The sequence below is a fragment of the Mesocricetus auratus genome, unplaced genomic scaffold, assembly GCF_017639785.1.
Source record: "Mesocricetus auratus isolate SY011 unplaced genomic scaffold, BCM_Maur_2.0 Super-Scaffold_100004, whole genome shotgun sequence".
NCBI lineage: Eukaryota > Metazoa > Chordata > Mammalia > Rodentia > Cricetidae > Mesocricetus > Mesocricetus auratus.
In genome coordinates this window covers 86,707,441-86,731,023 of record NW_024429189.1, presented here as the reverse complement: position 1 = coordinate 86,731,023, position 23,583 = coordinate 86,707,441, and the positions used below count along the sequence as shown (strand labels likewise).

Sequence of the window (23,583 nt, the reverse complement as noted above, 5' to 3'; positions counted from 1 at the left end):
CAGACCTGGGCCCAAGTCTGCTAGAGCACATCTCAAAATTTTCCTTCCATCCCACTCTGTTTCCTTGTTAGGGCAGATGATTGGAAGCCAAGCAACAGGGACCATTGTCAGAAGGAGGAGGTGGGTAAAAGAAACCAGGAAAGAGGCTTGAAGACCCTTAGTCAGGACCTCTGCTGACTGTGTCCCCTCACCTGTTCTCAGGGTGCTCCTAGGGCTCCTAAGCATCTGAGAGGTGATATTACCTAGAGGTACCTGTCCTTTGCTGAACTTGAAGCACAGGGGTCTTTGACTAGATGCTGGGTCATTGGGGCATCAGAAAGGGACATGGGTCCTAGTGTCTCTAGCAGCCTGCAGAGCAGTATAGGGCAGACTCAGGTACTCTGACCTAGCGATGCATCCTGAAGAAGGCAGCAGACACTCAGAATGCTTGGACAGGAGGTGGGGACAGGAGTCAGACTGAGTGTAAGGCCCAGTTCTTCAGCTACTTAACCTCTCTAAGACTTATAGAAGGATGTTAATTTAGGGATCAAAGTAGGTGGTATTTGTAAAACATCCAAGTGTTTGGTAAATATTAGCTAAATCCACAGTTCACAATAAGGGATCAAGTGGCAGGTAGCAATGGCTTGCAGCCCGTCTCCTACACTGTCTGTGGAATGGCATCTGTTCTGTGGTTCCAGTGAAGTTGCCATCAATTTCCTTCGAGACTCTGCTTTACAGTCCATTTCATAGGCATCTTTAGCCTCTGTCTGTCTCCTCCACATCCAATTTTACAGACGTAAGTGTGTAGAGTCCAAGGAGCCCCACAGTTAAGAGACTTCTGCAAGGTCCAGTTTCTGGCCCCAACTTTGTTTTGTCTCTTCCAGATTCATGTGCTCGCAGCTGCCCAACCAGGTTCTCAAGAGCATCAGCATCATCGACAGCCCTGGCATCCTGTCTGGGGAGAAGCAACGCATTAGCCGAGGTCAGTGCCCTGGCTGCACCCCACCCACCCTCTCCGGAGCTGTCTGAGGTCCCTCAACGATGAGTAGAACATTTCTGCTCCTGTCTCATTCTTTCCACCCTCCAAGACAGCCACAGCTCAGGGCCTCCAGTAGTATCCTAGGCAGCCAAAGAAGCCCCAAGAAACAAGTGAGGAGGTATCATAGCGTCTGCCATTTTAACTAGTACTGGGCTCAGGTAAATATCCAGCATCCAAAAGGAGAATACCCCTTGGTAAGTGTTCACTTGGACACGTGACATTCCTCCCACTGGTATGTATTTCACCCCAGGAGCTCTAGAAGCATCTTGCGGTGAGGCAGCTTTTACTAGGCAGACACTATCCTGTGCATGGGAACACAAAAGAGATAGGCATGGATTCTGCCTGTGAGGAACTAGAAATGAAGCAGACTTTCTTCATGTTGTCATAGAACTAAATGAGGATTAGGTGAAACACCACGAACTGTAGCCCGATATCAAGGTATGACGGAGCCTGGCCTGGTGTAGGAGTGTGGAAAGAGGCACCCCTGAGGCAGTGACGTTTGAACCAGGATCTGAAGGATGAGTAAGGGTTACTCAGAGGAAACCAATGTGGAAAGAGCCCATATGTAGGAAAATCAGAAAGTGCGTGGACAATGACATGGGTTCTACTGTCTTGACAGACAAGGCCATGGTAATTCATAGTTGTTCCAGACCTGGCCCAACTTCCAGAGAAAAAGTCATGGGATAGATCCTAGGATAGCAGCATAGGGAAGAAATGCCTGACCAGAAGAGTTTAGGGTGGATCCCAAGGTTATGGTTGTGAGATGAGTCAAGCAAGCCCACCCCCACACCACCCTTGGAAGGAATGCATACTTCCGAGGTGCTCTGCTGCTGGCACTTGCTAAAATAGTGTCACAGCCCTTTGCACAGCATGCCAGGGAAACCATGTATGCCAAACTTGAGTGGTGGCCAGTCTGGAGTCAGCCATGAATGTGACCAGAGTGAATTCCTCACAGTCCAGGAAGCAAAAGCGTAGTTGCTCAGTCCAGGCAAGCTGCTTGCTGGCATTGAAAGGGCTTCTGTGGCCAGTGACCCTCCTTCCTTTGGCATTCTGTGGATTCACTGAGAGCGGGGTCTAGCTGAACTAAGACCTTCCCAAGGCTCATCCAGTGGTTCTTCACTGATTTTCAAAGGGACGCTTAACAGTGCCATATTAGCTACCTTGAATCTTCACAGAATCTGATATTTAGAGAGAAAAACAAAACAAACAAAAACCAGGCTTACACTGGTCTTCTCTCATGAAGATCTTTGTTGTTATTTTCTATTATACAAATAATAGCTATTGCAAAGAATTCAAACAAGTAAGGAAGAGGAGAAACATTGTCACAACAGTTCTTCCTACATATCTAAACACATAATTCCTAATGCAAATGCAATTTTCTGCAGCTGACATTTTGCCATAATGGTCTCCATGGGCTTAATGAAAGGAGCATACATATTTTAGTTAAAGAATAATGTGGCTGTCACAGTGTTACCACCTTTTAATTCTTACAAAGAGTATTACAGGTTTTGTTTTTTTGTTTTTATTAGAGCTTTATAACTCAGGCAGTACCCATAAATGATTTTTGTTTTGTTTCATTTGAGACAGTCTTACGTATCTCAGGCCATTGATACCCTGGCTCAAAAAAAAATATAGATAGCACCTGAGAAATGACAACTGAAGTTATCTTCTGACTGCCACATACATGGACATGCATGCACATGCACATTTGTGACCAAGCATGTGTACACAAACACACACATGCACACATGCACGCACACACGCACACATACCCCAGTTTGGAACCACTAACATGAAAGGCTGGTGACATGTTTTGTTTGGGGGGGTGACAAATGCTACAGTTTTTCTGAGCTATCCCAATTTACTGTTTCTACATGTCTGACTTAAGTATTCTAGAGAAATACGTGACCCTGATAAATCTTTTTACCACAAAATTTTAGGGTCTGTAGGGTGTGGCTTCTACCTTATCTCCCTTTTTCCCCATTGTCAGGCCTTTGGACAATGCTCACCTACCATATTCTTAGTGTTTCTCTTTTTTATAGTAATTGCAAGTATCTTTCATACTGTAGCTCCTTCCCAGTGGTGCTGAAGCTTGGCATGATGCTTCTAGTATGCTTTGAAGATCAGTTTCTTTCAACACTTGACATGATCTGACTCACATCCTGGTCTGACTTACTGTACACTCATATCCTATGCCCAGAAATAGCACATATGGCCCAAGCCCACCAGCTGGTCCCTGGCATTCTCGGGGACACAGCAACTGTGGGGAAGGATCTTGCACTCTAAGCAACTGTGCTGTGTGCGATAGCACATGGTGTTGGGGACCTAGTTGGTGGTTGGAGTCACTCAACTGACATATTTAATCTATTAACTACAAAGATTATATAGTGTCTTAAACAATCTTACACATCTCACATGTGTTCAGACTAATGTCTTTCTGTCCAGCTTGTAGTACCGCCCTTTGCTAGCAATTAATGTCAGCACAGCCAATGAAGTACTTCTCAACTGTGACTCCACAGACATTAAAAACATTCCATGATGACTTTATTGGTAGGTATCTGACTCCTTGCAGATGTTTTGCCTGTAAAAGAGGAAAGGGAGTGCTGACGTGTCATCCCCACTCTTCCTTTTCCTTTTTGCAATTGATGGGTTAACCTTAATAAGCCTTGTAACTTACTCTATCATGCAATAAAGGAGACTGCTTGAAGTGGATATTTGTAATAATGTAACAACCATGGTATGCTAAACCCTTGCTATATGTCACTATAAACCTTGTTAGTCATCTGGGATTTATTATTTAATTTAAACCTCAACTTAACCATGAATAGACAGAACCAAAGACTCCTCACCCTTCCACGTCTGGGAGAGTAGCCTTGAAAGCAGTTGTGAGAATTTTTCCCAGTTGCCAGGCAGATGTGTGACCAAGTTTGAGACCTGAGGAGCATGGTAAAAATCACTGACAGTGTCACATTTGGAGAACAGACTCAGGAGAGTGGCTTTTCCAGCATTTGCTGACAGCCTAAGATGTGTGGAAGCTAGCCCACTATCGTATGTGTTGAGAGTCTGCAGAGGTTCTGCTGGGAAGAAATGGCAACTGTGGGAGAGAGGTGTGTGTGTGTGTGTGTGTGTGTGTGTGTGTGTGTGTGTGTGTGTGTGTGTGTGCTGACTGATGAGCACACCCAGAAGAAGTACTGACTCCTGAAAACTCAGTGTCTTCCTTTAGCTTGGGACCAAGCAGATCATAAGGAGCATTATGCTACTCTGCTGCAGGTCACATTCAACTGGATGGACCTGAACTGGAGAGCTGGCTTCACATCACCCTGGCAGTATTCATGCACATTACCCAGAGTAATGAAGACCAGGGTTCAGAAATTTAAGATACTTTAATGGTAAGAGCAGAAATAGGGACTTTTGAAACTGGGATTCAGTCTTGTGCCTTCCTTTGTCTGCAGCTCTACACACCCATGTTAATTCTCTCACTGCATTATAAGCCCAGTGTCTTTATTCTGTGCTGGGTAAAAGGGCAAGTGTGGTTATGCGGGTGATGTGAGTGTTTTGTACACATTCCTCTTCTCTAGGCCAGTCACAGTGAGAGAAGAAATGTGTGAGGTTTCTGAGTGATACTTTGTATTTTACAGTGTTGGGTTTGATGCAAAGCATGTCCAACCCACTCTTAGGCCAGAAGCAGCCTTTGCAAGTTAGATGCCTCTGCAGAATCTGACAGACAGTAGCAGTGACCCCAGAAGCCAGGACATTGTACTCCATGCCTCCTGCCCCTTGTTGGAGTGTTCTGTGCTCCAGAGTCAACAAGAATGTTGACAATTAGGTAATTGGTTTTGAAGTAACTGTTTTATGCCACTCCATATAGAAATCCTTTAGATGTGCTAGTTTAATCATAATTAGCAGAAAACCTTTACAAGCAATTAGGTTTATTTACTAAATTATAGCATTTCTTGGTATGAAGGATTGAATGCTTATCAATCAGGAATAAAAATAATCAGATGTATTTATAATAATTTTATTGAGATCAAGTAACAACTACCTACAATTCCTACAGATGTTTTTGCCAATAAAAGAATGTGTGGGTTTTTCTGAAATGGGCTGGTAAATTCTGAGCTAGTTCACTTTTCGGCACTCCTTTGCCCCAGTGACAGCATCCAGATTGTGTGACAAGAAGGAAGAGCTTACCCACATGCACATCCTTGTTTTCACTCCCAGTCTGTTGCCATTCCGCTCTCAGACTGTTTGCTTCCTCGACTACTGTTTATTCCCTGCAGAACGTAAACATCACCTAGGGTTTATTCCTGGACTTGGCATGAAAGCCAGTATGTTCTCAGCTACTTGGGACAAACCTCTTCAAGTCTAGCTCCAATCATAGCATTTATGTCTGAGCAAAACACAGAGGAAAATTGTAACATGGCTGTCAGTGTCCTTGTTCATCTCTGTAGCACAGTGGCATTGAGGTGCTATTTTAGTTGCATATAATTCTTCCTTTAGATTCCAGAGACTGAGATTTGTATTGAAAGACTTGATTGTGGCAACAAAAATAGAACAATTTTTCCACTCTAAAAATGAAAAAAAAAGCCAGTCATGTTGGCTCATTTTATAATCCCAGAACTTGGTAGACTGAGGCAGGATTTAGCAAATTCAAAGATGACCTAGGGTACATAGTAAATTTGAAACCAGCCTAGGATCCTGTCTCAAACAACAAAATGAAGCTAAACCTTTGATTGGCAAGGGGTTCACACCTACAATTCTAACACTTAGGAAGCAAAAATTTGAGGCAGACTAGCCTGGGCTACAGAATGAGACCTGTCTCAAAACAGAATAAAAAAAGTGCAAAGAAGTCCAGAGGGGAAAACAACCTCTTGTCTTGACTCTTCTATCAAATCTACTTTCTCTCCCAGGGTTCATACTCATCGAATGAAAACTGAATTTCTTTCTCTGATACAGAAGCCTTGTATCTGTTACTTCGCAGTCTGTTCATTAAAACCAGTGACTACTAGAACTGTAGATAGTGAAAAGATAAAAGGATAGAAAATGCCCTGCTAATAAAAACAATACAGTGGTGGTATATGAGACAAGGAGGATTTGACTGTCTTTCAATGACAGCAGCAAACTTCAGAATTGTTAACCAGCATCTGCACTGGTTATTGGCAAACCCTGTGAACAGGCAGTTCCAAGAAACTGCCAACAAACCTCACTCCTCAAACTTAACATCACAAAAGAATTGCTGGAGCTGGAAAACAGGGCATGGAAGTCCAAGCTGTGATTAATAAGGGCATAGAAAGAAAGAAAAATTAGAAAAGGCAAAAACAGACCATAATCAGGGAAGCACAAACAGCTACTTGACAAGTTTTTTGAACTTTAAAGACAAAAGACCGGATTTTGATGACTGCCCAGGAAAAGCGAGAGAACATTTAGAGATATCCAGATAAGAGTAACTTCCCCTCTTGGGTTTTGGGAGGGAGAAGGGAAAACACACACATAAGTCTGTTTTAGAAGACTAAAAGATCTGGAGCAAGGTGTTAGGCATCTTCTATAGTAGCAAAGACTGTATAAAAGACTGTGGGAGAGCTGCCAAGGCCCCGCAGTCCCCAGGATAGCAGGTGTGGGTGGCATAGGGCAAGGCTGTAGGTATAAGCCCCTGAGGCAAAGTGTGGTGTATGTATATCACATTCTTATAGGCCTCAACACAATGGATGCAATCATGGTAGAATTTATGTTACAGTGAGTCAGACAAAAAGACAACAGGTAAATGATTTTATTCGTTGGTGTAAGTATTGAGTACTAAGAATGATATGAGGCATACTCAGTGAGGAGCCAGTGAGGTGGCTGCACTTAGGCTTTGCATACATCTATCTGTGAAGGCAACTTTTTAGGCAAGACCTAAGTACCAAGAAGGTGCTGGCCTTGCAGAGTTGGGGCAGGTCAAGACTGCACAGTTTGGCTGCCCACGTTATTCAAATCTAACCCATGTAGTGTTCAGAGGATAGTCTAAAGCTCTTGCATGGGACCTAAGTTTGGTTCCCAGTACTCAGGTTTTGCAGCTCACAACTGCCTGTAGTGCCAGCTCCAAGGGATCTGACACCCACTTGTGGCCTCTGCAGGCACTTACATAATTGTTACATATACATAAACAAAAAATAAATTATGTGAAATTGTTCAAATGTCATGTATTTGTTCATTGATTTAAAATACTGCATATTTATTTTGTTCTGGGATTGTTTCTATAACAATCAGTATAAACCTATAATCAAATTATTTTTTTTGGTCCAGTCAAGGGATTGAAGTTCCTGAAGTCAGCACCATGTATGTATTAGTTTGCTTTCTATTGACGTGATAAAAACCATGACCAAAAGCAACTTAGGGAGGAAAGGGTTTATTTGGATTACATGTACCAGTTACATTTTATCATCAAAAGAAGCCATTGTAGGAACCAAGGCAGGAGTTGATGCAGAGGCCGTGGAGGAGTCCTGCTTACTGGCTTGCTCAACCAACTCTTTAAAACTGACCAGGACCAACTGACCAGTGGTGACACCACCCACAGTGAACCGGGCCTTTTTAATGATAATTTGGTTGCTGTTGATGGGCTTTCCAAACTTGCCCTGTAGCTGGCATGGGGTGGGCTCAGTGATTCTTTTCCTGCCCTCCCTTGATTGCCCATCCTCACCTACCAGACTGGAACCTGACTGTTAAGTCCTCTAATAAAAATAATGAGCCCTCCATGTCCCTCTTCGATACCCTCCATTTGTTATACGATGACCAATCGTAAGTCAGAAAGGAAAAAGTAGTTTCCCCTCCCATGAGACCGGACTCTGTCTGGGCCAGAAGTCAGTCATCAAAAGACTGAAATTGTGAACAGCCTCCCTTCTATCTCCAAATGTACAGGTTTTTAGAAAGATGGGTTTATCCAAGGAAGTCTGTCTCCCTGCTGTGAAATTCCCTTCAAACCCCCTTCCCCATATTTCTCATAGGGTATCTGTAGAATTAGTGACCTATTGCACGTTTGTCCCCGAGGCTGGGGAAGAAAGCAGGCAGCTCCTCACCTTCCACCCCTCCGCCCATCACCTGGAAACTCAGGTGCAACCAAGTGTCAAGTTCTGTGTGCCACGCTTCAGAGCCCTCCTGCGTTCCTCAAGAAAATGCCCTTCAGGCTTGCCTAACAGGCCAATTTCATGGGGGTATTTTCTCAATGAAGGGTTCCTCTTCCCTGATGACCCTAGCTTGTATCAAGTTGACAAAAAACACTAGCTAGCACAATATAATAAAGAAGGAAGAACACAGAGGGAATTAAAAGTCCTGAATTCAAATTCAGCTCAGCTATTTGCCAGTTGTGTGGCCTTAGGAACATTGTTGCTTGGTTTGTAAAATAGAATAATACTAGTTGCTTAGGGTTATTGTAGATAAGTTAATACACTGAAAGTAGATAATGAAAGCTGAGCATAGTGGCACATGCCTGAGTTCCAGGCCAGCAAGATGCTATCTCAAATAGGGCTAGAAAGGTGGCTCAGAAGGGCCCTGTACAGGTGCACACACTACGTAGATACAAGCACACATAAGGCTGAACCATGCGGGTGTCTCTCCTGGCACCTCAGGAACTGTAATCAAGAGGGTCATCCAGGAGGGAGCAAAGGTTAAGTACTGAATGAAGAAGAGAAAGGTTCCTCTTCCCCTTAGGGGCGTTGTATTTTCTTTCTTGCCTTAAAAAGAAGTAATTCATTGGTTTTCTTATATTTAGAATTGATTCAGCCATCACCACAGTGAAGTTTAAAGCATTTACCACCCAGGCGGGTGGGGGAGGGAGGACGACACCCAAACAAACACCCTTAGTAGTCACACTGGTTCTCCTCTCACCTAACTAGGGGATCACTGGGATCAATGATCTATTCTGTATATTTCATATTAGTAGGACCACCTAGGTAATCAGTGCTTGTGTTTAAAACAAATCATATTTGCAAGGCTTAGATGCATTGTAGTATATCCAATACTTGCTCTCTTTTATGATGACATAATATTCTGTCATATGGCTATACCATATTTTATTCATTCATCAGCTGATACATGTTTGAATTTTGTAATGTTTTGACTGTTATGAGTATCCTCTGAGTATTCATGTATAAATTTTTGTGAAGACATGTATTTCATGTAAAATTGTTATAGAGTGAACTGTAACTGATTATTTAACCTTAACATTTTTTTTATTTATTTACTTTATCTCATGTGCCTGAGTGTTTGCCTGCATGTATGTATGTGCACCACATATGTGTCTGGTGTCTGCAGAGGTCAGAAGAAGGCAGGGTCTTTTGGAACTAGAGTTATAAGTGGCTACAAGGCACCATATGGGTGCTAGGAACAGAACCCCAATCCTCTTCAGGAGGAGCAAGTATTCTTAACCTTTGACCTATTTCTCTGCCCACCCCGCATCCCTTTTGGGTTGGATCTCATTTTGGGTTTTATTGGCATTTCCCTACCAGTTGATAATGTTGAGCATCTTCTTGACCATTTGCATATCTCCAGAGAAATGTCCATGCATATTTTTTGCCTATTCTTTTTAATTGGGCCTACTTTTATTGTTAAGTTGCAACAACTCTTTATATATGCTATATTCTAGTCAGATACATAATTTACAAATATCTTCTTCCACTGTGTTTTTACTTTCTTCTCATTGATATCTTATGAGACATAGACCATTTTCTTTTTTAAGATTTATTTATTATCCATACAGTGTTCTGTGGGCATGTATGCCTACATGCCAGAAGTGGGTACCAGATCTCTCTATAGATGGTTGTGAGCCACCATATGGTTGCCGGGGATTGAACTCAGGACCTCTTGAAGAGCAGCCAGTGCTCTTAACCACTGAGCCATCTCTCCAGCCCAATATAGACCATTTTCATTTCAGTTTAGTTCATCTTACCTTATTGTTATGCTTTGGCATCTTAATCTGAGATGGTCAATTTAAGGTCAGTAATCCCAGGACTTAGGAGTTAGAGGCAGGAAAATCAGGAGTTTAAAGTCATCCTTCACTATAGCCCAGACTACATATGTTTTGCGCATATATTTTCCTAATAGTGTCATAGCTTTAACTGTGACATGAAGTCGTCAATACTTTAAGCTAATTGTTTTATATGATGTGAGTCAGGGATACAACTTCTTTCTTTTGTGTGTAGAAATCCAGCTGTTCCTGTACCATTTGTTGAAAAAATAATTATTTCCCCCATCAAAGTGTCTTGGCACCCTTATTCTAAAACTTAATTAGTTCACCAAGCATAGTGATGCATGCCTATAATCCTAGCACTCAGGAGGTAGAAGGATCAAAAGTTCGGAGCCAGTCTGGGATACATAGAAAGTTCCAGGCTAGTGTGTACTGCATAGTAAAATTCTTTATTATTATTATTATTATTATTATCTATAGATGTAAGTTCATTTTGGGACTTTAGTTATAGCCAATTGATCTGTCCTTATATAGGGTAAATGGGTAAGCTCACAGGCCAATTATTACAGACAGACCAGAGTGATGATAAAGGGAGCTGTTGATATGAAGCTCTTACCACAGCATCTGTCTGGGTTGTAGCAAGGGCAGATAACCAAGACTGCCCTTACTGTTATCTCTTCTAGACTACAGAAAGAGAGTGGAAACAAAAATGTGGGAAATGGGGGCTTTGGGGAGGCGGGGGAGTGGTGTGTGTGCTGGAACATGGGCTCACAGCCTGTGGACACACACGTCAGGAGATTTGGTTTTGTTTTGAAGTTGTTTGGAATACTGAGGATTAGGAAGTGGGTGGTAGTATGGTAGAAAAGCCTGTAGACTGTGTGTCTGCAGGCTCAGATCATGAAGCCATTTTTATATTTAGAGTTGAGTTTAGTGACCTCTAAACTTTGTCTGGATTTGGCATCAACAGAAAAGTGTCTGTCTCCATAGCTGAGGCTGACCCCTGATGATTTGTTGACAGATCCTGTTTTCTGGCTGGTGCTAAGACTGACTGTTTGGGGCTGTGAGGTGCTGGACATCACTTGTCACTCAAGCCTTCAACAGGAAATCCTGATCTCTTTTTGTCTTGGAGAAGTTTGCTGACAAACACATTCATGTCTCCTTTTCCACTAATGCCACGGGAAATTCCACCAGTGTTGCTGCTTCTGATCTGAATATGAACACATCTCCACTGACACTCAGAATGGTATCTGCTGGGCCCTGACAGATTTTACTAATACTTTTAATGCATAATCAATCACGAGGAATGACTTTTTTTTTTCTAACCTTAAAGCCTGGACTTTCCAGCACTCAGGAGGCAGAGGCAGGCAGATCTCTGTGAGTTTGAGGCCAGCATGTTCTACAGAGAGAGTTCCAGGACAGCCTCCAAAACGATACAGAGAAACCCTGTCTTGAAAAAACAAAAACAAAAAAAAAAAACAAAACAAAAAAAAGGCCTGGACTTTCACTTGAAAAACAAAACAAACAAAGGTATGGATAAATGGGTGGATGGATGAATGGACGGACAGACAGACAAAGATAGATATGGTAAGACATTTTTCTTAATTTATGTAGAGAGCAACTGATAATTACAAAACATTTCACGTACTATTCCATAGATATTGGGAAACAAGTTAATTGGGAAAAATGGCTTCTAAACCTTGTGAGTAAGTATGAACTAATACTTGCATAGTGCAACATTGAGTTCTTCCATATGTTAACTCATTTGCTCCTTGTAGAAACTCTGGAGTAGGAGTAGTTGTCCCATTTTACAGAAGAGAAGACTCCAGTGAGGCACAAAGAAGCTAAGCAATTTAAACATAACTGTGCAACAAATTGTTTTCACCACCACACCCTGAACTATACCTCCAAAACTCACATCCTTATAAAGTCTCCTCACCTTGAATCTGGTCGCTCTGACCTTCTAATCTCACCTTTTGATCTGTAGAATTGACTAGAAGGCATATTTCATAATGTCCCAAATCTAAGTCATAGGAAGCTCTGCAGGTTTCACCTGGATCTCTTGGAATGTTTGCTTGGGGAGAAGCCAACTCTTATGCCCTGAGGCTCTTATAGTTGGGGAGGCTCACACCCATCTCCTGGAGAGGCTCAGCTAGCCAGCCACTCAGCTGGCCTGGGTCAAATGTGAATGAAGGCACCACACACCACTCAACCAACTCAGTAAAGCAGATAGGTAACTCCAGGTATAACAGCCATCAGACTTCATGAGGGATCCCAGATAAGAACGGCCAGTCAACTCAGAGCTACCAGAGAAAATGAGTTGCTGTTTAAGCCCTGAAGTCGTATGGTTGCTTAAACAAAGCAGCTAAAGAGAAGCTGAGTGGGCCTCTTGCCCATGCTGTGAACTGCAAGAGATATATACACAAACTGGGACAGTGCAGTCCACTGGTTTTACCCTTGAGAAGGCAGCCTTGGAAAGCAATGTAATCAATATTTTCCTCTTTGTGCTGGCTAGTTTTTATGTCAACTTGACACAGCTAGGGTCATCTGGGAACTAGGAGTCTCATTTGAAGAAATGCCTCTGTGAGATTTGCCTGTAGGTGAGAGAACCCAGCTCACTGTGGACGATACTACCCTTTGGCAGGTAGTCCTGGACTGTATAAGAAAACAGGCAAAGCAAGCCAGTAAGCAGCACTTCTTCATGGTCTCTGCATTACCTCCTGCCTCTAGGTCCCTGCCCCGACTTTCTTCAGTGATGACTGTGAAGTGAACTGTAAGCTGAAATGAACTCACCCTTTCCTCCCAAGTTGCTTTTGGTCATGGGATTTCATCACAGAAGTAGAAACCCTAAATAAGATACTCTCCAGATACTAGGTCTATTTTTTTCAGGGATTTTTATGGCAGTCATGGGGAGACTACATACCACCATGCAGTTCTCATATCAAGGACAGTAGAAAGGGGGGAAGGATGTTTTCCTACAATGGTATCACACTGCCAAGTGTTCCTGGTCAAACTCTTCAGCACCTTCTATGCATGCCTATTGCTTTAGATTTCAGCAACAAGACAGTTGCTTGGCTAATTCTGTAGAACAGGTACTGTTGAGGTGAAGGATGAGTCAAAATACAGAACAAATGCAAGTTGAAATAGAGGCTTAAAAAGAAATGTCTTGGTATCCCACAACCAGTGGTGTATACTCTTACACTGGTTGTCTAGCCAGGCCTTGTCTCAGAGGAGATGACATATAGGCTGGACATACAGGATGGCAGGTAAGGGTGGGGATGTATAACACTCACTGGTAGAGTACTTTCCTAGTATGCTCTTAATCTAATCCCTAGAACTACAAAAAAGAACAAGGAGTTTACCTAGCAGAGTTGAGAGAGACTCTGCAGAAGATGCTGCATTGGCAAAAGCTAGTGGGGCGTGGTAATAAGATCTGCTGAGTTCAGGGTTACACTGGTATGTAACCAGGAATGTACATGAGGACGCCCAGAAGGACACACGGGTGTGTGCTGGAGACCTAGAGTAGAAGTGCATAGATTTTGCTCTGGGAATAACAGGAAGCTATTGAAGGGTTATCTTTTTAACCTTCTCTTGATTACCTGCAATTATCATTATGAACATCCGGACATTCTTGTTTGCAGACTACTGGTCAATTTATATTGTTGACTGTGTTTCTCTTTGCTTGATACCAGGGTGTTTCTGGGTCTTCTTGTATCCAGTCTGTTTTCTCTGCTCCCCAATTAATTTTGTTGTAAGTGATGCGTGGCATACTGAAGTGATAAATTCCAGGGTGAGACACAGTTGCCACTGCCTCCTGGGTGGGGACCAGAGGCAGCTGCTTGGGGATTCTGATATAAGAGAGCCCCACTTGAGGATTTGGCCACTACTTCTGAGTCAGAGCCCAGTCCACGCTTCCACGTCAAACAAATGAAGGATATGATGCTGACAAATTTGACAGCTCTCCTAGACTTAGGGCTAGGAAAAGGCTGCCCGGGCCAGCACTAGACTGGGCCCTGAGGCTAACCAGTGGAGAATCTCTAGTGAGAGCAGAGGTCACCAAGTGACCAGGCGAAGGGAATCATGGTCTGAAGTGGCTATTCTCCGCCTGTCCCTTCACTCATGTAAGCATTTCAGATCTCTTTGGAAGGTAGGGTTTTTACAACCTCTAATGAATATAAAGAAGTTTTTTTCACCATTCTCATTTGTACTTTGAAATGTTTAATAGCTTCCCCTAGTATAATGGGGCTTTCTTTTCAGAGTGCCTCAATCCCTACCGTTACATGTGTGTGTGTGAGGAAAACAACACATAATAGTCTTGGCTCCCCTCCTGGGAGGGGTATGATGGGTGAGATGATTACAAATGCACATTTCTGGGTAGCAGAGAAACAGCATGCTGAGAAATGCTTCCTGGAATATCTTTCTATTTCCTAGACTCTCCCACAAACTGGGTGACCTCAGCAAGATACTTTGCCATGCACCCTTCCATAGAACAAGAAGAAAAAATACTTTAGCAGATAGTCCATGTAAATACATAGGTGCTCCATAGATGTCAGCTGTTCTCAGTAGCCATGAAGCACAGAGAAAGAGTGACTTCAGGGTTCATAGTCAGATGTGTAGCTCCTCTCTCATCCAGACAAGCCTGTGGATGTGGAAGAGCTGAAGATAACAGGACTGCCCAGGCATCTGTGATACGGGCAAGCTCACAGAGGTCTGGCAGAGGCTGACATGAGCTCAGATCTCTTTAGAAGGTAGGATTTTTACAAACAGGGAACTAAAGACAAAGGAGGTAATGTATACAAGTCATTTAGCTTAAAGCTGTGGTAAACAATAGACCTGGTGGTCACTGTTTATTGTATAGAGATATGATTAGACCCATGATAGGTAGGCCAGGATCTCAGGGTTAGCTTGGTCAAGTCTGGGACTCAGAGACAGACCAAATCTTTTTTCATTTGTTCTTCAGGGAACAAAAGAAAAAAGGGGAGGGGTAAATGGGATATTTATACTTGACAGTAGAGCTAGGGAAAGCAGGGAGTACAAGCAAGGCTAGAGTTGGCGAGGCCTGCTACAGAGAGCAGTCAGGAAAAAGGAATTATTTGGTGACAGCCCAGTTCCTGTCACAATTCTAGTTTTTTCTCCCATGGTCTTTTTTTCCTGTACCTGGTGATATTTCTCACATGTGTCATGGTAGCTTCCTGGAGAAACCCCCATTTCACATATTTCATGCAGATTTTTGTTTGTTTATTTCATTTCTGTTTTGAGACAGGGTCTCACTATATAACCAGGCTGGCCTTTAATTCCTAGAGATCTGTTTTCCTCTGGCACCACAACACCAGGCTTCATTTGACTATTTAGTACTGTTAGTAACTATAGCTGTACCATGTGAACTTTGCTTGGTAAAATAAGTAAGTCTTTTATTTTTGTAAGAGCCCATTGTGGACTCACATGGTCCCTGCTGATTTGATCTGCCTTTCCATTTGTGACATAAACCCACAAAATCTCTGAGTAATGGTTTGGCGAGCTGTAACTTAGTTGCTGGAGCTGATCGTCATCATCTGGCTGCTGTCCCAGCTTCATAGAACACTCAAAGCAAGGACAGGCTGGGTTGGGGTCAGAAATTGCTTTGAAAGCCTTTCGTGATCACCTTAGTTTGCCATTTCTCTTTAGAACACCATGGCTTGAAGAATCATTGTCTTTATGCCCCTCTGAACCTGAGAATGACAAGATTCATTTGTCAGGGTCAAAACCTTATTTGTCAGTGTTTGGCCTTATCACATTTGGGTGGAGCCTGGTGATATTGGCATTTTGCCTCTCAAGAAAACTCAAGTAATGTTTGCCAAGCTGAATTTTCTGATTTATAGATGTATTGTGTAGGAGTTTCTTGTCCAATGTACACAAAGCCCATTCAAAAAATGAGAAATGGCAAAAAAATGAGAAATGGGTATTTTTCATGTGTGACACTGATTGCTTGATGCTGTTAATTTTGATACAATATTGGAAGGCTGAGGCTGAGGTTTAAGCATTCTTTGACCTTTCTTCTGATAATTTCTTTGAGTATAGAATTGTTTGAAATCAGGTCACAAGGAAATTTAACTTTCAGGACAAACTACTTACCCCACTGGAAACATTCAAGGACCTTCAAATTAGCCCAAATGCTGTAGTGCACACAAGTTCCATATGGAAAGAACATAATAAATGAGACTTGTTACTTGCTAATTTTATTAGAGCTAATTATTCAGTACTCCTATAGCCTCCTTAGGCTGATGCTGTAACTATAGTGGATGCCTTATTTCAAGGACACTGAGCTAAACTGTGTATCCCAAGCATCTGACTTTTCATAGTATCCTGTCCAGAACCATATAAACATCTAGAAATTTAAGATCCAAAAGATTCCTTAGTAATCCCCAGACTTATCTCATAGATGTGGAAACTGAGGCCTGGCAATGTGGAATAGTTAGCTGGTCCAAGTGACAAGACTTGTATGTGTCATGTTGGTAGATTCTTAGAGCATCCCTCTCCAGAAAAGAACCTCAAGTGTTACACAGCATTCTCTTTTTCAGTGCCCAGCTCTCTTTAAGTGAGACTGCTTCTTGACCTACTATCTGAGATAGAAAGTAAGATGGAAAACTATTTTCCTTTTCACTTGGCCACACAAGAAGCAGTAGAATTCACTGGGCTAGGATTCTCCTAGAACCTTCCACTGTCCTGTGTCAATGGACCGACCCTACAGGGTGCTTTTCCTGATGATCTAGACATATTCCTACAAGTCTGCTCTGCCATTATCCTTACCACCTGAGGGCTGTCACAGACACATTTGGGAGCAAAAGGTACCCAATTTTAAGCTTCTGTGTTTTAGGAAAAAGGATTGGTTAGAAATAAGAATAGAGACACTTTATTAAGAAATGGAAAGTATCCCCAAAGGGAATAAAGTCTTGAAGTTTAACTTCCATGACCCTTTATAGGACATTTAAGTAGCACCTGCTTCTCCTGCATTGGTGGGGGTGGGGGAAAGTGGGGGTCCACACATGCTGTGCTGTTACATAAAGCCCAGCTAAGGAAGTGTCTCTGGTCTTTCTCTGCTGACTGGCTTCTTTATGTGTTGATCTTTCTAACTTTGTTTATTCTGGGTGTGCGTTCTCTGGGCACACTGTGCATGGCGCATGTGTGGAGGTCAGAAGACAGCCCCTGGGAGTGTGCACTCTCATTCCACCATGTGGGTTCTAGGCGTATGTCACCTTGATATGTCAGTCTCTATTCTCCTGCTACTGGAGGGACAGGCTGTGACATTGTCTTGTTTATTTTACAAGGAAACAGGCATAGACAATCTGGTTTACAGGGTCTTGGACTAAATCCCAGAGGGAGAAGGATGGGAAGGGAAACAAGTAAACAGCACGAAGCCCAGGTCCTGGGCTTATCTGGGCCTGGTTTGTATCTAAATTTTGGTCAAACCTCCTTCAGGCCAGGTGTGCTGAGGCAGGGACTGCTAGTGTGTTCCTCAAGAAGGTAACCATTACCCACTGAGATCTGTGGGGAAAACTTCACATTGAACCTCCACAAAAGTAACTTCTCAGGAATCTTCTTGTGTAGACAGGTTACCACCGCGTGTGTTCTCCCTGAGTTCTACTACTCCCAGCTTGTCCCTGCCCTGAAACACAGTCAGTGGGGTCTTCCTGGCAGGGTGTGGGGTGTACTACATAGTTGAGGAGATGCTACTTCACCCTCAAGGTGGTGAAGGGTACACTAGTGCAGCCTATGTCTCAAAAATGCTAGGAATTGAATCCCCCGCCCCAACATGCTATAGAGGAAAAATAATCCTCAGTTATGGTCCACGCTCCCAGCATCCCTGTGGTGCCACACAGTGGATAAAGGCACAGACTCTGGGGTCAGAATGCCTGGGTTTGGCTCCTGTTGCTCTGTGAAAGCACTGTGTATTCGGGGAAGTTAGATGACCTCTCTAGCCAGTTCCTGTCTTTAGGCCAGGAGAAATGATAGCACCCTGCAGGAGTGTTACAAGGTCTGCTGAGGTGATTCTCTTGGAAGCTCTTGGGGCAAGAGCCAGTAAATATGTATTGCATATTTTTCCTATTGCATATTTTTAGCTGTCAATTCTCTCTTAGCAGTGAAATGTCCAGAAAAAATGCTTTGTTAGTTGTAAAGCAAAATCAGCCTGGAAACAATGAAAAGACTCCCACGCAGACCTAACTGAAGTGGACGTTATTGTTAACTCAAGTGCCTCTTTTTAAAAATACACTTAGAATGCCCAGATAGTTGATGTTTATTTTTAGATGATTTACACTTTCTGTAGTTAGGGAACAGCCCTTTTCTAGAACTATTTAAGCAACTATATCATCCAAGTTAACAAGGAAATGATGCTTGTTCAAGTGAACCCATTGGCTAAAACATATTTATTCATTTTTATATTTTATTGTGGTAATAGTATTTAACAGACAATCTAGTCTCCTTATAATTTTCTTCCCTCCCGCCACCCACCTCTGACAAAGCGAACAGAAATGTGCTGATTTGAATGTTTGAGTGATGGGGACACATGGACCACAGCACATATGTGGGGGCGAGAGAACAAAACACAAGTATTAGTTCTCTCTTTCCACCAAATGGGTTCCAGGGATCAAACTCAGATTGTCAGACCTGGTGACAAGTGACTTTACACAGTGAACCATCTTGTTGGCCTCTCTTACCAAATTTTTACATCCAGTGTGGAATTAACTCTGGGTATGGTACTCTTTCATCTGGCATAGCTGAATGATTCTGCCTACTGGCCCTTCTTCCCCAAGCCCTAGAAGCCACCATTCCCATCTGTGAGTCTGTGAGTTTGACTGTTCTAATATCTCATAGGTAGAATCACACAGCATCTGCATTTGTCTATAGTCTAGCTTATTTCATTTAGCATGTCCCCACGGTCCTCCATGAAGTCACATTGCCACATGCTGCTGAATTTCCTTTTTCTTAAAAGCTGAATGGCATTCTGCACTAGGAATTTACCACATTCTCCTTATACATTCATCCATGCTTGACTCAAAAACAGTGCTACATTTAACATGGGAGTGCAAGCTGTCTGTCTCAATTTCAGTTCTTTTCTATAAATACCCAGAAATTGGATTACCAGATCATATGCCAGTTCCATTTTTACTTGTTTTGAAAAATAAGACAAATTTATTAAACTCTATGTTCAGTAGTAGTCCCTGGATATGTAGTGGTGGACAGAATGAGGAGGGGACCCCCCTTGTGGGTGCTAAGAACCAAGAAGACCAGAATGTGTTATTAACCACTGAGCCATCTCTGCAGCCCTGAATATACATCTTCTAATCACCAAACAAACAGACCATTGCAGACTAAGTGTTATGAAAGGAAAATCATTGTTGTTGTAAGAACATGTCAGAGAAAACCTGACTTAGATGGTATAAAGCAACAGCAGTGGGCTTTTGGGTAGCAAACATAATAACACACACACACACACACACACATGCGCGCGCGCGCGCGCGCACGCACTCGCTCTCCGACTTCTATGGTATCTAGTCCAGTGGGTGCCTGGGCTGGGAGACACTCTAAAGCCTGACATAGAGAATAGGCCTATTGAGAGGTCACATGAAGGACGTCCCATCCTACTACATTGGGGAAGGGACCCCATGAATGGTCACATGGAGAACAGAGTCAGCCAGGGCAGGCAGTACAGGTGCCTCTGACACATAAGAATGAGCCCTATGTGTTTTATAGTGCGAGGAGAGTGGGGTTCAGTAGGAGGCTACTAGAAAAAGACCGGTGGTGAGGTGTACAGGTAGTCATGGATACTTTACTCTGTAAACACTGATTCTCAGAGTACTGAGGGTTCTCACAGTTCTGAAGAGTTAAGGATTATCCGGGGCTGGATTGGAGAGGAAGGAGCCTGAGCACAAGAAGGAAGTTTGGCTGAGTGGGAAGGAGCATGGCCAGCATTCTCATTGCCTGTCTCTAATGGATATTCACCAGCTGGGTACTAAAGGAACACAAGGTTGACCAGGAGGCTCAGGAGACCTTAGAACCACACTAGCAAACCAACACAGAAGTTTTGGGGTAGAGTATCAGGACCCCAACTAGAACTAGAGCTGTTAACTCTGGGAGGTAGGACCAGCCTTTGTGAAGAGGAAAAGTTGGAACAGGAACTGAAGGCCACCCCAAGGCCATATGAGGACCCAGAGAGAATCTGGCCTTGGTTCTGACTATCCTCCATTGTTTTACATCCTTTTATTGACACACATCTTGTTTAAAACTTGTGTAATTAGAAATGTGGCTCTGGGGAGAAATTTAAGTACCCCCCTTTATTAAAAACAAACCACCAAATTTGCTTCCTCAGGTCCTCTGACTTGTATTTACCTGAGCCAGGGAGCAGCTACAAACCCAAGGCTGCCATTTCCTGGCAGCTCTTTCTTTGGCCAAATGAGGACCAGTTTCCACAGGCCCTGTGACAGGAAGCCTCTGATTGGATGGACGGGCCCCTTCCTTCCTGACCCTCCCTTTGTTCCTGGAACGTGAAGCCAGGAATGCCAAGCTGGAATCTTCCAAAGGGCACATACCCTTTTCCCAGCTCCCAAAGCTTTAAAATTGGGGCTGATTATATTTTCTTTTTGTTTTTGTTTTTTCGAGACAGGGTTTCTCTGTATTGCTTTGGAGTCTGTCCTGGAATTCATTCTGTAGACCAGGCTGGCCTTGAACTCACAGAGATCCACCTGCCTCTGCCTCCTGAATGTTGGGATTAAAGGCGTGAGCCACCAACGCCTAGCCCACTGGAGGGTCTTAAAGAGTTGAAATGTTTATAATTAAATGAGTAGGGCTGAAGAGGTGGCTCAGTTGTGAAGAGCACAGTTGTGACTCTTGCAGAGGACCCACACTTAGTTCCTAGTATCCATATAATGCCTCACAACTATTCGTAACTCCAGTTCCAGAAAATCCAGTGCCGCCTTCTCATCTACATGGGCACCAGGAGTATACAGGGTGCACATATGTACATGCAGGCAGAACACTCGTATACATAAAATAAGTCTAAAAACAATTAAATGAATGTTTAAAAAATCTTAAGTACCAAAGAGGGATGTTGCTATGCAATTTCTGCAGCCTTCAAACATGTATGCATATGTGTATGCTCATATCACATATAATGTATATCTTGTAACTGTGCAGTTTGGAAAGTTATACCAAATCTGTGCACACATGTAGCCACTACCTTCATCAAGGGATAGAACTCTATCACCCCTAGAAGATTCCTCTTTGTTCCAGTCATTTAGTCCCAGTCTCACCCCTGCTTCAAGGCAGCACTGATGCCTAATCTTGCCTGTCCCAGAATTTCATTTAGATAAATAATTGCTTAGCGTGTGCTCTTTAGTAACTGGTTTCCTTTACTCCAGTTCATGTGTCAGGGGCATCCCTTTTTACAAGCCTTTTAAGAGACAGCTGGATTGTTTCAGTTTGGGGCTGGACAAAGGCAGCAACCTGAGTTTTATAAAGTCCCTCAGGAACATCCTCTTTCTTTAGATCTAGATTATATTTCACCCTAGCCAGATATCTTCTGACAGCCATTTTCTGTCACCTCCCTGTGCCTCAATCACTAGATATAAAATTTTGGTTTTTTACTATAAGTAGTAAATAATATTCTGGACAGTTTTCTAAGTGCTAAGATGGTTCTAAATGCCTATGTTAAGACTGCAGCCCTAAAAAGTGTGGATACTGTTATGAGCTCCATTTTACAAACAAGGTAACAGAAATTTGCACAAAACTACTATGATGTAAGCAAGGGCACTTCTGTGTCTAAACCCACATTGCCCACAACAATGTGTGCAACTGTGAAGAAGATGGTCCCTGTGATTAAAGAATTTATAAGCCAAAGAAGGGTGCTAAAGAGATGGCTCAGCCCTTCCAGAGACCCTGAGTTCTATGTTCCCAGCCTCTAGCTTGGGCAGCTCAGAACAACCTGAACTCCAACTCCAAGGGATCTGACACCCTCCCCTGGCCTCCATAGATACCTGCACACATACAGCATTCACACACACAGACAGATAAGTGCACACAAACAAACATAAAAGTCTTTAGGGTCATGCATGTTGACACATGGCCATAATTCTGGCACTCTGGAGGCAGAGACAGGCAGATATCTGAGTTCCAGCACAGCCTGGTCAACACAGTGAGTTCCAGGCCAGCCAAGACTCTGTCTTGAGAAATAAAATAAGGTTAAGTGAGAGATCTTGTCCCAAGGGAATAAAGCAAGAAGTGACAAAGCAGGCAGGACACTTTATATTGCCATCTTTCCTCCACACAAGTTCACAGGTACATACATGTGCATATACCCCACCCCACACACACTTGCTATAATCTAAATTATTTTTTATTGTGCCATGTTACAAAGGACAAATACTGTATGATTTATTCATACGTGGCACTGACAGTAGTCAGATTTATAAACCTAGAAAGCAGAATGCCATTCCAAGAAATTGGGGAGATGGAGGATGCCACATCCAGCACAGCTCCAGGAATGGTCCTGACTGAGGTAGTGAGCAAATGAAGAAAAGACAAGCACAGCCAGATACACAGAAAACTGGGATCAGGTGGTCTGAACTCTTGACTGGAGAAACCACAGCACCCTGGAAACTCAGTGTGTTTATTATATCCAGTTTAACAGAAAGACAGAGTTATTGTATACAGCTGAACAAGAAGGTTAGGTTATTAGATACAGACAAACAAGGAGGCAGGGCTTATGGTACACAGCTGGATCAAGGGTCTGGGTTTAGCTAATCTCTGCAGGAGCAGGCTCTACAGGGAGCAGGTTTCAGGCCGTAAACATTGGGTATGGGGAGCTATGGTGGGCATACTCTAAACATACTGTCAACACTTGCATTTCTTCCCTCTCATACATGGGAAGCTTTGCCATGCCTCTAGACCTCACCCCAGGGGACAGGCTTTGCCATGCCTCTGTGGGTCTAAGGCTCTGGGGTCTTTGACATGGCCAGCTCATGTCAATAGCACACATTCTCTCAGGACCTCACTCATTCAAGCTCCCAATTCCTTACTGAGGAAGTAGAGAATTATTATTTAATGAGTTAGAGTTTTGATTGAGAAGGTGAAAAAGTTTAGGAAATGGGTGATAGTGATTGCACAACAGTAAGAGCATATTAAACGCCAGTGAACTAGAGTCTTACAAAATGACTGAAAAGGTAAAACTGAGCAAACCAACCTCTCCCACTTCTGAGATGTGTTGCCTGGCATGTGACAAGCAGTCCTTTTTACCTTCTTCGTGACACAAAACTACACTCTATCCACCTGCACTTCTTGATTCCCATTGTTACTTTAATAAGAGGAAACACAGACAGGCGCCGTTCCTCCAGAGATGTGCAATGGCTTCACTTAGAGTGAACTTGCATAGCAGCTCTGTTCCCAATAGCAGGATTTCACCATAGCACTGGAAGCCACACACTGCTTCTGTACTTGATATCTATCTCTGTCTGTCTGTCTGTCTACTCACCCACCCATCTACCCATCCATCCATCCATCTCCTTATCTCCCTGTGTATGTATGTGTGTTTGCACCTAAGGATCCAACCCAAGTCCTCATATGTGCTCTATCAGTAAACTACATCCCCAGCCCAGAATCTTAT

At 43.1% G+C, this 23,583-nt stretch overlaps 1 protein-coding gene across 1 annotated transcript in view; it reads left to right on the top strand.

Moving 5' to 3' along the window:
- The window catches only part of Ehd4 (EH domain containing 4), a 67,539-nt gene that overhangs the window by 24,835 nt on the left and 19,121 nt on the right, over positions 1-23,583 (top strand). Inside the window, exon 3 of the mRNA XM_005064702.4 lies at positions 864-961. Coding sequence (XP_005064759.1) covers positions 864-961 — 98 coding nt within the window. The remainder of the gene's footprint in view (positions 1-863; positions 962-23,583) is intronic.